Source organism: Pseudomyrmex gracilis, unplaced genomic scaffold (genome assembly GCF_002006095.1).
Source record: "Pseudomyrmex gracilis isolate BER0280 unplaced genomic scaffold, ASM200609v1 scaffold_69, whole genome shotgun sequence".
NCBI lineage: Eukaryota > Metazoa > Arthropoda > Insecta > Hymenoptera > Formicidae > Pseudomyrmex > Pseudomyrmex gracilis.
Genome location: NW_018020653.1, coordinates 333281 through 346580, shown reverse-complemented (window position 1 = coordinate 346580; position 13300 = coordinate 333281). Strand labels below are relative to the sequence as shown.

Genomic DNA, 13300 nt, shown 5'->3' with positions numbered 1-13300 from the left:
TTATAGATTTTCAATTGTATATTGCTAATTCTGAAATATGTGAGCGAACTGTGTGCTTGAGTGTTGAAATAAAATTCTTAATTTATAACGAAGTATCTGTTTATTGTGCACCGTACTAGAGAAATTGATAAAATTTTATATATATATATATATGTATGTAAATACATATATATGTAAATATATATGTATATAATATATATATATGTAAAAAGAAAGACACACAAATATAAGAGTACCAAACGCAATATCTCTTGCACACTTTCATTTCAACAGTTTTGTTTGCAAGCTATTCTTCAGAAACATACGGAACGAATAAGTTTTCTCACATATATTTAATAAATTATACAAATTCATTTTAAGCAGTATTCAGAAGAAATAATTTGGCCGAAGAAATGCTGAAATACTTAAAAATAATTTAATTTGCATAGATACAATAGTATTAATGTTTCTTTTAGTCCCCATTTAATCTTTTCTCAGCGAGAAATTGGAATCTTCTACACCGTCTTTTGTGATAATTTTAATTGTTATTCCGTCACCTGTGTAGATATCTCTTTCAGCCGCGGAAGTGAACACATCTTTTAAGATTGCCACGGCTTTATCTTTCGTTAAAGGTTCCGGAGTGATGTTGTCTTGATTCTTGTAACCGATCTAAAGAATGGCAAATGTTATGCGATATCAGCCACGTGATCTTTTATTTAAACGCTATCGAGGATACTATTTTTTATATTAGACAAATATACCTGATTGTCTAGAAGTGGTTGCAGAAGTGCACCAGCCGAACCGCCTGCTCTATATGTGGTTTTTTCACAATGTCCAATCGGATCGTAACTGTATATGCACCCTTTTCCGTTTTCATCCAAACCAGCAAGTATATTACTGACATAATAAGGAAAGAATCTTTTGTTATACAACATTATTGAGAGCATCTGTGCTGCTGCTGGAGTTGTCATTTCTTTCTGATGTTCGTGTTTATACATCTAAAACAAAGGGCAAGTTTTTATATTTTTGACAACTGATAGTCACGCATTGGATTTTATGATATTTGAAGTCAATGTGAACTCCGATGTTGTTCAATGAGTTCATATTACTTCATAGAATTGCTTCAATCAATTTCATGAATTAAAGTTAATAAATTAGAATACCAAGTTTTTTTTTTTACAGATGTATAAATCTGTACCTGCATTCTAGCAGACAAGAGACGAGTTAAAGTCAAGGTATCGCACCAGCAACCGGAGCATCCCAGAACAGTGGTATTTGACAGAGGAAATAATTTATCCTGCTCTCGAGTATAGATCGAGAATCCTGTACTGAGACGCGTGTCCGCACCTATGACGCAAAAGTCATCTCCCGCTAGCGCAACTACACTCCTGAGGACAAAATAATAATGTAGGTGCATGAAACTTTATAAGAGAGACCGAGACATGAATTTGTTATTTACTTTGAAAAATTCAAAGTTAATCAAAACTATCTAAAAAAAACAAAATATTTAATAACTTCGTCATACGCTCAAAAGCAGCAAAAAGAGTACAGAGTTACCTACCCTCCGTTATCGGAGTACGGGCTGAAGTTTACTTTTCTTATTCCTTGCATCTTATAATCGAACAAATGTCCTTTTCCATTGTCCGTTACCAATGCCATTGTTTGTTATTTATATCTTCTGTTTAGAACTTGAAACGCTGTAGGGTACGTTACTTATCGGACTTATTCCGTGCGTGACACTACAAATTTCCAAACGACCGACGTAACCTCGCTTAAACACTTGTAGGTAGCTTACAGTAGTCGCGTTCCGATATTCGCTGTCGGTATTAAAAATCCACAATCTCACGTCACATGTGTTATAGATTTAGCAGTACTGGAAGCGAATGTCGGAACGTAGCCAGTGGGTGCGTTCAGACAACTCAACAGTTGCGCAACGGTTGAGAGACAATCACTTCTGATTGGATCATACTTTTGGAACCGCAGCAGATTTTTGAAGAATAGTCCTATCACAAGCGACGATCTCTCAACCGTTGAGTTGTCTGAACGCACCCAGTCGCAACTTCCGATCTTTACAAAAATATGCGCACACGCATCCGTGGTATCTAACCAATGGCGCGACATGTGACACGCGTGTGTACACACGTGCATATCAGGCTTTACAATTCAATGTGACAACAGATCGTTGAACTTACGTCAGTGACGTGGTGTCGAGTCAAGTTTTCTCACAATTTTACAGTTTCGATGAACAAACGTACAAAACGTTATAAATTCGAACGCGTAAATATTATTTACATGCACAAATATGCGAGCACGTATTTGTGTATATAAAAAATATGCAATATATATTGTTGGAAAAAATACCGCGCGCAAATTAAATTTATTTTGATCGTGTTTCGATGAAGGTAACTCCGCTCTCACTTTGCGTTGAAACAAACTGCATCAGATAGCAACCGCGACGATACGGTCCTGGACGTCGGCGGTGCTGATTTGACTAGCGGCGTGTTCGGAGAGCGACGGAAGTGACGCGCGTCGCGTCGTTACGTTTAGGCCTGTTTTACAATACAGTTTTAAGATGTAATTCTAAGAAATCGACCAATCACAGACAAGTCACAGAAGAATAATCGATTGTGATTGGTCAATTTCTTTTCGACTTACCGCTTACGACCGTGTTGTAGAACGGGCCTTAGATTCTGTTCCGCGACGTCGCTCGGTAATCGTACGCTGTTAAGCGGGACAGACCACAGAGAGACCACGCCATTTTCAGCCTCCTAGCAGCTCAGTGCCATATTTCCACTTGCGGCCCTGATTTAACGTTGCTGCAGTAGTTTTAAGTGAAATATTATGCGCGTGAAGACCGAAATGGATGACGATGAAAAGGGGTAAGTACGCTCGAGCACGTCTCATCGCCGTGTTGCTTGTTCGTGTCGTTGAATTTCCCCCAGAGCGGCCCCGTAAAAAGAAGGACCGGAACGTCGCGATCGCGGTTTCGTAGCCATTGCTTTTTCGTCGCGCACACATCGTCGCTCGTGTACGCAAAATAACGCCTTGCACGTGACAATTTTCGAATTTTTTCAGTTTTCAATTTTTCTTACGCTACAACACGGGAATATATCCGAGCGATATAATATATACGTACACACGTACACGTAAACGTATGTGTATGTGAAATATGTATGTATAGATATGCTTTTTGCGGCTTTTTTATTTCGTGGCAATGGAACAATCTGCGTCCGTATCGAGATCGGCACGTTTCTAAGTCGCGCGAATAAACCGGCTCTAAGGGATTGTTCGGTGTGTTCATTAACTTCTCTTTCTCGGAACGGATATTTTGGCTTCGATCGTGGGGAGACTCGATCTGTTTTCGCTTATTCTTCGAACAGGCCACGAGAAAGTCCGGCATATTCTCCCGCCACACATGCATTCTCTTATGGCAATACAAAAGCGCTCTCGCTTTGCTTCGCTCGCATCCTTACGACCGTCAGATATTTTTATGCTCTAATTCCTTGTAAACGGACTGTGATCTACTTGGGGAATTACGTATATAATCCTTCACAGTTAAAAATGTATAAATAAAACTAGTGGCTTTTGAAGTCACTTGCAACTCTTGAATGAGCACGGGAGAAAAAATTAATATGTTAGAAACATTTTTTTCAAATGTAATATTAATAAATTATCTTGTAGATTTTTTTTTTTTTTATTTTTTATTTTTATAACATAATTTTGTTTTGTTAATATTCCAGAATGAAAAGAATGTGATTTTATTTGTTATTATCACACATCTAGAAATATTTGAAGATAACTTTATCAAGAGATAGTTTTTTTTTTGTATAATAACTCAATCAGACTATCTTTTTATTGGATTTGGACCGATTTTTTGTATTCTTGCTCTCTCCTAATCAGTGGCGATAAGGAACAATTAAAATTATAGAGAAAATTTTCAATCAATATGGAGAATGTAGAAACGAAGAGTAAAAAGAAGTCTAATCGCATAAATTATAATAATTTCAAAGAGTAAATAATCTTAAACAGTTATATCTAATAATAAACACAAGTACCTGATATTAATAAAAAAGAAGTAACATTGTTTTCTTATCTCATTTCAGTAAACTCTTTGTTGGTGGATTATCATGGGAAACGACACAGGAAAATTTACAACGCTACTTTAGTCGTTATGGAGAAGTTATAGATTGTGTTGTCATGAAAAATAGCGAGTCAGGCCGAAGTCGCGGATTTGGATTTGTAACATTTAGTGATCCGGCAAATGTTTCTATGGTTCTTCAGAATGGTCCTCATACACTTGACGGAAGAACAGTATGTATTTTGCACAAGAATGTATTATATCATAAAATTAAAATTACTCATTAAAAAAAATCACAGGTGCTACAAGAAGTTGGAAAAAAATACAATTTAATGATTTGTATTACAGATCGATCCAAAACCATGTAATCCCAGGACTTTACAGAAGCCGAAGCGTAGTGGCGGTTTCCCTAAAGTTTTCCTTGGTGGTTTACCAAGCAATGTGACAGAAACCGATCTCAGATCTTTCTTTACACGCTTTGGCAAGGTCATGGAAGTGGTTATAATGTACGATCAAGAAAAGAAGAAATCTAGGGGTGAGTAAGAATTAATTTTTATATCAAAATATACAGTATTTAGTAGTTTTCACATCTTAATAATTTTTTTGATACTTATCTTTTTTATTACATATATTTTGTAAAAAGACATTTTTAAAATAAATTTTTGATAAAATTAATATGTACGCTGATATTGTTAATGTCAAAATGTATATTTTATATTGATAAAAATATTGTACTTATTTCTAAGATAAGGGATATGTGTGTGTGAAAACTATTAATAATAACTAAAAATGATGATGATGGATTATGCTATTACAGTTATTGGCATAATAGTCAGAATTCGTTAACAAAATATATTTTGTTTATTTTAAAAACAAAATTTATTTACATGTAAAACTAATTTTACAAAACCACATGTAAGATATGTATAAACAATTCTGACTAGATTGCACAATTAACAGTGAAAAAATTGAGATGTTAAGATCAATTAGAATTACTGTTTTATGTGATTAATATAATAATATATATTATTATATAAGATTAAATATATTATATTCAAATAGCAGACCAATTAAAATTTATTGAATATTGCGCAATTTATTCGGATTTTACTTGCGTCTTTCGTAATTGTATTATACATATCGCGTGACATTTTGTCACATATGTGTCACACGTACACATAAATGGGACAATTGTTATGTTAAATTAATTGAAATTTATACATGTAATAACAAATATAATGCGTATAAGATTTATCAAAGTGCCAATTGTAAAATGAATGCTTTTTTAATTAATATATAATTTTATTTGCATGATATTGCAATAGTTTTTATTGTGTAATTAAGTGAGTGTAAAAGTTTTGATGAGTTTTGTTTATATTTATATATAAACTCATCAAATCTTATACATTTATCTTATAATACAAAATTTCATATAGTTTTATGATGTATAAGTTTATTGAAAAACAGAATTATAAGAACTTTAATATATATAGAACATAGATATATGTTATTATATTTAACACAAAAACATAGATTATATTTAACACAGTATTTAATCTTTAATCTTACTAGTATTAAAATTAGCACTTTTTGCGATTACTGATAAAACTTTGAATATAATATAGTTGTGGGTATCTACTTTAGAAGAAACGTAATTTATATAATTTAGGTAAAATAATTATAATTTTTAAATCAACATATATATTTATGATTCTAAGCTCTCAGATATGATGTCATAACAAATCAATAGCAGAAAAAAATGTGTTCAGCCAATAGTTCTGCATCATTATTATTTTCTCTTTCTCTCTTTTTATACATGTCTCTCTTCCTCTTTTTTTCTTCGCTTTTCTCCTTTGTCACTGTTATTTATTCTATTTTCTACGTTAAAAACAGTTTTTAAGTACAATATATTGTAAAAACTGCTTTCTTGCGTAAACATTTTTTTGATTATACTCTCACGTTTGGACTGGCAGGATTTGGATTTCTCAGCTTTGAGGATGAAGAAGCAGTGGACAGATGCGTAGCGGAACATTTTGTCAACTTAAATGGAAAACAGGTATAATACCAAAATTGACCAAATCCTGTGTGTGGCTTTAAACAACAGATAGAAAATATGTTTATTATATTGTTTCTCCTAAGGTGTAATATTATTTATACATAACTATGTAAATTATTTATTTATTAATAGAAATAGTGATTATATACATGTAAGTTACATGTTGAGTTAATAGGAAGATTTAATAGAAAATAAATTAAAAATAACAAATGTGGAGAGCTATAAGTATAAACATTTTAATTAGTTTTATAGTTCGAATAATAATAAGTGTAAAATAAAGTATTTTTGAATGTTTACTAGTATATTAAAACGTGCTTAGTTTTTATGCGACATAAGTGTATCTATTAATCCCATTAATAACTTAGAGATAATATTTTTATATAAGGACACACAGGAGAGCGCACGCACGTTGTATAATATATACAAACCATAGAATATAAAACTATTGATAGCCTCTTCTAAGTCTAAAATACAATAATTTGTAAAATTAATTATATATAAATAATAACACATATATATTAATCCAATATATATTTATGTATATATTTATTGTTTTCAAAAATTTATAAGTAAGAACTTTGGCAACTTAATACACATCTTTGAAAATTCTCTTTGTTTCTACTTAAAAAAAAAATTACTTATATTTATATGGTTTTTTGTACATGTATCTTTTCTTTTCAGGTTGAAATTAAACGAGCTGAACCTCGGGATTCCTCAAGCAAGATGAATGACAGCCATCAGGGTCAATGGGGTCCGCCTCAACAAGGAGGACCCCCAATGGGAATGGCGGGTAATATGGGTCCTATGGGTGGACCGAACGGACAGATGGGTGGACCGATGATGGGAGGACCGATGGGTCCACCTGGAAATATGATGCAACAATATCAAGGTTGGGGCACCAGTCCGCAAACGGGCGGATATGCTGGTTATAGTACGCAATACAACGCCCAGGGTTGGGGCGCACCACCGGGACCACCTCAACAACAGCAGATTCCACCACCGCCACCGCAGTGGGGAAGTAGCTACAATGTCCAACCGGCTGCAGCTACTCAGGGCTATGGAAGTTACGGTAAGTTTTATTTTTTGCAAACATAATCTGAGTACAACAAATATTTCCTTTCTTTCACTTATCTTCATGTTGTAAGTGATGTTATTTTTTGAGTATATAGAGTATTGTGCTTGATTATATAACAGAAGAATATACGATAGTTAACGTCTTTGTTTGGTCATATGTGAGACAAAATTGTTTATCGCGGCAAGTACAAATGTAATAGGAGCAGGGTATTATTGAGAATCAAGCAGTATTCGTGAAATATATATATCAAACTTTTCATTGCTGCATAGTATATATATTATATACGTGGTACACACGTTAAGATAAACGGATTATCAACTTTAGAGAAATAAAAGAAGTTGCTGACGCATGCGTGCATCATTGTCATCGGAAAGTTCCTAATATGATTTCGATTCTGCTATAAATTCATACTTTCATCACATACACACAGACACAAACAAGTTTCGGTTTTACATCTCAGAGGTACATCATGATTAGCAAAAGTTCTGGCTAGGTATTAACACAACTTTTTCATCCTCTTTCCTTCCCTTTCCATCCTGCTTGGAGAAGTTAGAAGAGAACAAAAAAAAAAAAAAAAAAAAAAAGATAAGAACATGAGAATTCTATAAATCGTAATACATGTTCAATTCTTACGATGCCCCCTGGAGGTTTAATTTAAAAAGAGAATCTATATAACAGTTTGATGCGTAAAGAAAATTAAAAGAAGCAATAATTATGTCAGTCCAGGCTTACGTGCATTTTTTGTTTATATAATAAATAAAGTGCAATTTATAGCATGTGCATACAAAATGTATTTTTTTGAAAGAAAAGAGAAAGAAAGTTAATATTTGTGTAAATATAACTGGTATTTTTCATGTTGTAGCTTATCTTATATAATTTATATAGTTCTATATAGTTCTATATAATTATATAGTTCTTTCAGATTTTTAGTAAATATAACATTTTCTGTAATCGTGCTTATATAATACCTATAAAATAATATAAAAGTAATTTTAACCACAATATAGCAGTAACGAAGTATCTTAAGTAGTGTGAGATTCCAACACTTAGTTTGGATTGATATAATATATATACTTTTAACAAGTACATGTATTTGCAAAAACAAAAAAAACATTGAACCTCATAATCTTATCTCCTAAGTTTATGCTTGATTCTCTTCAAGTTGATCCTTTTCACTTCTTTTTGTACAAAATTTCTGGGCTCAGATCTTTTCTCATTTGGATATTCTGCTTTTACATATTAAAGACATTCTTGCTTTTATTTCGAAACGTTTTATCTACAACATTCTAAAATTATCTTGAAGCTCACACAGTTGCTGCGTTAAAAAAAAGAGTAATGCTTAAGTAGTACTAACATGATATTGTATGTCAGTACGCTTTCTACGATAAAAAAAAAGTATCATATGTACTCACATGCCACTAAATAGTAAAGCTATACTTAATACGCTGTTTTCACCAACAGACATCACGTGAATTGTGATGTCGGAAGTTTAACATTCTTGCAAGAACAACTTTTGCACATCTAATATCATCCATCGCTTCTTTCTTATTTCTCTATTTACTAAGAGAACCAAGCATGAACGTTTGAATCGCCGGAGAGACATGCTTCACCTACGCCGATGAGGTAGAAACATTTTAAGACACTTTTTTTTTTCAAGTAGAGAAAAAGATAGTGATATAAAGTAAAGAGAAAGAAATAGAACAGAAAAGTGAAATTACGTGTGACATTCGGTCGGTGACACGTGTTTTGTGTGGTTGATGATCGCAGGTGGGCCGGCGGCGGCCGCTTCAGGGGGCTACGGGCCCACGGCGGGTACTGGCGGGGCTGCGGGGGGCGGGCCTGGGGGCTCTTGGAATTCCTGGAACATGCCACAGAATGGGCCTCCTCCTGGGACCCAGCCTCCACCCCAGCCCCCCCAGCCCAATTCCTCGCAGCCCAACTCCAACTCGAACCCCTCTGGCCCGCAGGGTGAGTCTTCAAGCATAAACACTCTCCTCTTTCCACCCTTTGGCGTCGCACAGCCAAATGTTTTTACTCAGAATGTTTTTACTCGTATAGCATTCAAAAGCTAATGCTTTCAAAATATAGAATGTTTTTTGCTATTTTTTTTGTTCCTAGCTAGTATAATATAGTTTGTTCAGTTTTCTCATAATTATTTAATAAATATATTATTACATATATCAAAAAAGAACTGTGTTTGGCTCGTATTGGATTTCTAAAGTTTTAGTTATAATTTTTTATTTATGACAAACATAAATTTTTTGATATATATATTTAGTAGAATTTTTAATAACAAAGATAAAGTTTGTTTTTCCACGCATAGTTACATATAGTTGAGAGAAATAGAATATAAAATTTGATATATTATACCTGTAATGTGTTAAGTAGTATATAGGGCTTAAAAGTCATTGTATTATACAAGTAGTTTCACTTACAAAATAATTGTTTGAAGGATACAGAAGCAGAAAACGCATAGATATTTCTATTTGAAGCTGAATTAAATGGGGATGCACATTATTTCACCCTTAGATCAAAAGTATAATGCTTGCTATACGTTTGCTGTACGCACTGCCATTTTTTACTATTCCCATCTATCTGTATCTGCTTTATTGTCTTATGTTTTATTCGCTAGCCGATGATTACGGGTTATACACCTTATGTATTAATAACAATTATTTGTGAACTGTAACACATAAATTACAAGCTTTTTGTGTTTTTTTATAGAAAGAGATTTTCTAACATATCTTCGTTTATTCCTTTTCTTCTCGAAATTGTGTTACATTTATTGCTTCTTATGTGTACCTTGTCTCGAATTTACTCAAAATTCCTCGAGAAAAGCGTAGAAAACACCAAGAAAAATAAGAGAATTCAAAGTTTCTGACCTAAAGAAATTACAAAGAATATGCTCGAAGTTCCTACACAAATAAAGAAATTCCGACTCAAAGAGAAAAATCCGTTTATAACTTGCAATAAAATACAGGGCAGAAATTCTGAAGCATTTGGAAAAGAAACAGTGATTGTGACTTCAATAGAAAACATTAAAAGAATTCATTCAGCAACAAATTCGGTCATTCTGTTATACTTGTTTTTCTCTTTTTATGTTACTGCTTTATATGCTTTGGATTTACGTTGCCTTGCATTATGTTAGACTAATAATATTAGTTTATTGTATTTCTAATTTTTATTTTTAAGCTTAGTATTTATATTTTAAATGAAATGATTTGCATTTTATATGTGTATATATGTATATATATAACAATTAATATAATCTTATATTAAATTTATTAAGTTGAAATATAATCTCTTCTATTTTGCACAAGATATATAATATCATTCTCTTTTATGCATTTTAGAAATAATTCATTTGCATGTTTAACTTTTATAATACTAACATATATTTATATTGGTTTTATATTCTTATTTTATTTATATATTTACGCTTTATAGTTTTACTTTATTTTATGTAAAAAAAATAACACGACCACGATTAAACTACTCTGCTCTATGCAACCTTTTCTTTTCCCGTTTGTTTGAAGACGATCTCCGGGCAATTATCATCTCATTAATCATAGGTAACGAACCTTTGTGTGTAATACATGTATATTAGTGCTTGTTCTTGATTATTTACAGTGTGCATATATAAAATTATACATATGAAAACAAACAAAATATGTTTAATGTTTTAAATAATGTTATAAATTTTTTTCGGGTGAAATGTGCTACTTACACATAAATGTTTTACGAGTGTTTTAAAATAGTTTTCACAATCGGTAAATGGTGTAAATACGCAAATATATGCGTTATTGCGTAAATAAATTTACATAGTGGTTTAGTGTATTTTACACACTATTTGTCACAAGTAGTCAAAACCATTTTATTATATCTCGTTATTCTCTCTTTTCTGATAAACAATTCTTTGATATATAAAACAAAGTCAATATAAAAAACAAATGTAAATAGCGGTAACAAAAATAGAGACAAATATTATATAAATATTACGTTTTTCACAAACTTCGTTTTACATATGAAGATAATGTAACACCTACCTGTACATCTTTTTTTAATTTGTTATATCTAATGTTTATAGTTTTAGTTTTCTAATATTTAACATTCAAATATTAGCGTGTACAATAAATGTAGTGTACTGTGTAAATTATACGCAAAGGATTTAGCTCCCACAAAGTAGTAAGTTTAACAAGATTAGATTTGCGCGATGTAGATAATCTAGTGTTTACGAACTGATGTTGCAGGTGACATGTACTCGAGACAAAACACCGGTTCAGGTGCGCCCGGGTCTAGCAGCAGTTCGGCCAAGACTCCTGATTACACTGGGTACTCTGCGTACAGTAATTATACTGATACCACTTATCCTCAACGATCTTACCAAGGAGGAGAAACCAACCAAGGTGGGTATGCTGCCGCGAGCGGCCCTAAACCCGGCCAGCAAGGCTTTGATTTCAAAGAGTGGCCCACCTCATGACCATTTTAATTGATTCGTGGTGGAGAGATGCGCTGAATGGCTTGGCCTTGCTCGTGGGTTATTTCTTCATATTCAAAAAGTTCAAATTGTACATTGATCGTGAAATCTGCGCGAGACATTCTTTGTCGTTTTGCATCGCGCCCTGCATATTACAGAATGCATTAAAATCATTGTTTAAAAAAATCTTTTATTTGAGACTTTGCTGATCAAAAACTTGGTTACTTTTTTCTATGGCATTTAGTAGTTTATGCCATTCAGTTACATACAGAATATCAGTGTAATGTTCAAGAATAAATAATCTTGATAATGCCGATCGACCTGCATGTATACACATGTATGTTTTGTTAGTGCGTAAAGAACAGAATCGTGTGCCAAGAAAGTAAAAACGCGTCAGTGTCAGTTAAAGAATGAATGACACTGTCGATGTTAAGGAAGCAAAAGTTCTTAACTAACTATGCTTGGTAGGATATTTAAATTTGGATTTTTATTGCCTTTTAAATTATAAATTTTCTCATTCTTAAATTTTCAATTTGTATATTATAAAACTTACGGAACTTTGCAAATCAATTATTTTCACGTGCTAGATAAAAACAAGCCGATGATAATATTCGAATTGATCAGTCTTATTGCATGCTCAAGAGAAAGATAAATTATTTGAGAATCTTGTACTTTTGTGTGGGAAATTTTTTCTGTGGGAATAACAATGCAAAGTTACAATTGTAAAAAAGAAATAATTTATCAAAAAATGTTTATAATTTTAGTGACGATAGAAGACGCAAAGAATGTCTCTCTGACAAGCCGGAATGTCGTCAAGCGAGCGGTCGTATATATTGACATTACTACAATACTTGTATTGATAATTTTGTGTCTATATATATGTATAAATATATATATATAAATATATAAATACATACATATGTATATATCGAAGTATATCTTATTTGCAAGTTAACAAAAACGGAAGCGTCAAGAAAAAGTATTTAGTTTTTTCATGTTTTCATTGATCGCTCGCGTGAACGGCTTAGGATCTTCAAAAAAAACAAAACAAAACAATTAATAATGCATGTTTTTAATATAATATTAAGCAAAATGGAAAAAAAAAAAAAAAAAAAAAAAAAAAAAAACAGTTAGGTCCAAAAAGTTAACGATAACACGGTTACAAAGAACTTAGGATACGCACCCATGATGCAAGCGAAATCTGTATGTAACACTGGGATAAAAGAGAAAAAAAGAAAGCGCGTAGAAAAATGAAAATGATGTAGGAACTATTATAAGAATATTATACAATGAATTAATATTTGTGAGACTAAACACGTAAATAAAGCGAGCGTAAAGGGTCCGAAATACTGATCATTTAATCGTTAATAGCATTTATTATGGAGGTGAATAAGATTTCGCTTGAAACGAGTTCTTCTAGGGCACAAATTTCGATGCTTGTTCATCTCCTAACCGTTAGCAGACACTTCGCAGATGATAAATGAAAGAAATATTTAAACCTTATGGTCTCTTCGATGGAAAGTCAGCACGAGTGACTTGCACATTTTCGAGACACTCGTCCCTCCACGATTTTGTATTTATTGAATAGTTGTTACTACCACATATAAATTATACCAGAAATTATACAAAAATAAC

General features: G+C 32.4%; 2 protein-coding genes across 6 annotated transcripts in view; one reads left to right on the top strand and one right to left on the bottom strand.

Annotated features, from left to right (window-relative positions):
- Window positions 1-220: 220 nt before the first annotated feature.
- Window positions 221-1771, bottom strand: LOC109854521 (proteasome subunit beta type-1). The gene is made up of 4 exons (XM_020427689.1): window positions 1541-1771; window positions 1178-1367; window positions 741-977; window positions 221-648 (listed from the first exon to the last, which is right to left on the bottom strand). The coding sequence occupies exons 1-4, from the start codon at window positions 1636-1638 to the stop codon at window positions 463-465; spliced, it is 711 nt and encodes a 236-aa protein (XP_020283278.1). The 5' UTR covers window positions 1639-1771; the 3' UTR covers window positions 221-462.
- A 912-nt stretch (window positions 1772-2683) lies between these two features.
- LOC109854540 (heterogeneous nuclear ribonucleoprotein 27C) overlaps window positions 2684-13300 on the top strand; it is a 32059-nt gene continuing 21442 nt past the window's right edge. For 4 of the 5 annotated variants that reach the window (XM_020427725.1, XM_020427723.1, XM_020427722.1 and 1 more), the window contains exons 1-7: window positions 2684-2858; window positions 4083-4290; window positions 4406-4592; window positions 6031-6113; window positions 6795-7182; window positions 8956-9156; window positions 11439-11594. In XM_020427725.1, the coding sequence (XP_020283314.1) occupies window positions 2821-2858; window positions 4083-4290; window positions 4406-4592; window positions 6031-6113; window positions 6795-7182; window positions 8956-9156; window positions 11439-11594 (1261 nt within the window). In that variant the 5' untranslated portion in view covers window positions 2684-2820. The remainder of the gene's footprint in view (window positions 2859-4082; window positions 4291-4405; window positions 4593-6030; window positions 6114-6794; window positions 7183-8955; window positions 9157-11438; window positions 11595-13300) is intronic. The other variant, XM_020427726.1, reaches the window with a different exon arrangement.